This window comes from Mus caroli, chromosome 16 (genome assembly GCF_900094665.2).
Source record: "Mus caroli chromosome 16, CAROLI_EIJ_v1.1, whole genome shotgun sequence".
NCBI classification, from domain to species: domain Eukaryota; kingdom Metazoa; phylum Chordata; class Mammalia; order Rodentia; family Muridae; genus Mus; species Mus caroli.
In genome coordinates this window covers 91,015,076-91,017,547 of record NC_034585.1, presented here as the reverse complement: position 1 = coordinate 91,017,547, position 2,472 = coordinate 91,015,076, and the positions used below count along the sequence as shown (strand labels likewise).

General features: G+C 46.4%; 2 protein-coding genes across 2 annotated transcripts in view; one reads left to right on the top strand and one right to left on the bottom strand.

The window, feature by feature from the left end:
- Nucleotides 1-1,768, top strand: part of LOC110311769 (integrin beta-2-like protein) — a 21,674-nt gene extending 19,906 nt beyond the window's left edge. Inside the window, exons 15-16 of the mRNA XM_021185291.1 lie at nt 939-1,100; nt 1,369-1,768. Coding sequence (XP_021040950.1) covers nt 939-1,100; nt 1,369-1,436 — 230 coding nt within the window. The 3' untranslated portion in view covers nt 1,437-1,768. The remainder of the gene's footprint in view (nt 1-938; nt 1,101-1,368) is intronic.
- The window catches only part of Igsf5 (immunoglobulin superfamily member 5), a 51,997-nt gene continuing 51,269 nt past the window's right edge, over nt 1,745-2,472 (bottom strand). Inside the window, exon 9 of the mRNA XM_029470362.1 lies at nt 1,745-2,415. Within this exon, the coding sequence (XP_029326222.1) occupies nt 2,221-2,415 (195 nt within the window). The 3' untranslated portion in view covers nt 1,745-2,220. The remainder of the gene's footprint in view (nt 2,416-2,472) is intronic.

The window sequence follows — 2,472 nt, the reverse complement described above, 5'->3', positions numbered from 1 at the left end:
TGGAAAGAGAGGCCCATTGGACTTGCAAACTTTATATGCCCCAATATAGGGGAATGCCAGGGCCAAAAGAATGGGAATGGGTGGGTAGGGAAGTGGGGAGCGCTATGGGTGTCTTTTGGGATAGCATTGGAAATGTAACTGAGGAAAATATGTAATAAAAATATTAAAAATTAAAAAAAAAGAAAGTGTAAATGAGGAAAATACCTAATAAAAAATAAATTTAAAAAAAAAAAAGAAGTAGAGGACCTGGTAAGAATTTAAAGGTCCATGGTTCTCCAGCAGATAGGATGGGAAGTTGGGGATTAGAGCGGTTGAGAGAAGTGTTAAATAACAATGGCCAAAGATGTTAAAGATGCTGCATTTGAGCAAAAATCAAGATGACCTCACAAGTCTTAGGTGTGCAACCCCAGAATTCTAGTTCCCCATGCCATCCACGCTTAGAGGGTTAAAGAGACAAAGGTAGCAAAGCCACTCGGGTAACCACAGAATATGCAGCCTGCAGTACATGGCGACACTTACAGGACAGAGACTTGGAGTCCACTGTTCCCCAACCCTTCCTCAATTTGGGAAACCGTGAGAGTGGGGAGGGAGGCACAGACTGTGAGGAACCTGAAGCTGAGGACCTGTCCTCAGGCTATAAGCACAGACCTCCCCAGGGGTCTCCATTTCCACTGTGCAGTGAGATGGCTTAGGGTCCTTCAAGCATGTTCCTAACCTTCTCTGTGAATAAGGGACCAAGTCCAATGGCCTTTAAGTATTGAAGATCACAGGGACTGGCCTTGATTGTGATGGGGGCTGAGGCTATGTTCTCTTGTCTACTGTGTTGTGGGGCAGACAGCAAGTCTCTGGAATGGGGTCTTCTGAGGACTGGGTGACATAAGAGACTGTAGACTTTTGGGTAAGACTCACACTACTGATGGTTCATGCTTTCTCCTTAGTGTGTGCAGAAATCTCCAATGCCACCATCCTACTGGGCGTTATAGTGGGCGTCTTGCTGGCTGTTATCTTCCTGCTGGTTTACTGTATGGTTTCCCTGAAGGGAACCCAGAAGGCTGCCAAGCTCCCCAGAAAGGATGGGGCTCAAAGCACACTGGCACAGCGTAAGTGGCTAGGCTGTGTGAGCCTACACCTTCTTGTCCTTTGTGACTTCTCACACTGTGGGTTGTGGCTGTTTCTGAAGGTCTGCATACACCCTGCCCCAGCAGCTCATCTGAGTGTGCATACTATGAAATCTCTACCCTTTATATCTAATACCTTCCACTTCTGTCTTGGTCCTCAAAGTAATGTCTTTAAACTGGACATCCCCAGAAGGCAGCCCCAGAAGCCCTCCCTGTACTAACAAGGACATGTTTGGTTTCTCCCTAGAAGAGCCTCATTTCCAAGAACCCCACCATGAGGAGCCAGTGTGGAATCAAAACAGACAGGGTACCCAATGAAGGTGAGGCACCAGGACCAACTGGATGGGACCAGCAAACCATGCTTCCTCCGCCCTATGACCAATCAGGACACGACTTACACTCACCACAGAAGCAGCAGCACAACAAAAGGTGTTATGTATTTCTTTCCACAATGACCAACCTGCCAGGTCTTCTGTGAACTTCTTTCTAGGGACAGCATCTCCAGGGACAGCATCCCTTTCTGGCTCATGCAGTCATTCATAAAGCTTAAGAAAGAAACTTCCTAAGTCTTAGAAGTTCAGACACATGTTTTTCTGTGTAAAAATTAAGAAACAAGTTCAATTAAATGTAGGGATAATTTATATGTTAAATCTCTCTTTTGGGTATGTATTCCTGTGTATGTGCAGATTGCATGTGAGTACATGTGTGTGGGGGCCACAGGTTGACATTAGGTGTCTTTTCCTATTGCCCTGGACCTGGAGCTCACCAGTGAGTTCTAGGGACCCCCTCCCCAGAATTGATATTACAGACACACATTGTTACACCCTTTTATATGGATTCTCAGGATACAGGTCACCACAGCAGGAAGGTCACGATAACCAGAGAATGAGGCATTCAGTCACAGCCCAGGTGTAGTCAGGGAGCAGCGATGAATGTGAATGTTCATGTGTTCTTCTTTGTCCCTTTTTATTCAGCCTGGACCAGCCTACAGGATGGTGCTGCCAATATCTGGGGTTCTTTCTACCTCAGTTACACCTCTTTGAAAATACCCTTCAGAGTGTCTCCTGGGTGATTCCAAATCTAGTCAAGTGGTCAATCAAGGTTAAGCACCACAGGCTGCAGCCATGTCATCACTACAGGCTGCAGCCATGCCATCACCACAGGCTGTAGCCATGTCACCACAGGCTGCAGCCATGTCATCACCACAGGCTGCAGCCATGTCATCAACTCCCCCCTGGTTTTTCAGATTGTTGTGAACCTTGAACCTCTCAGCATCCACCATTCCATGAGTCGACCTCTTAAATAGAGAGGAAAATAGTGTAAAAGGAAAAGGGAATAAAGGAAGGAGAGAGAG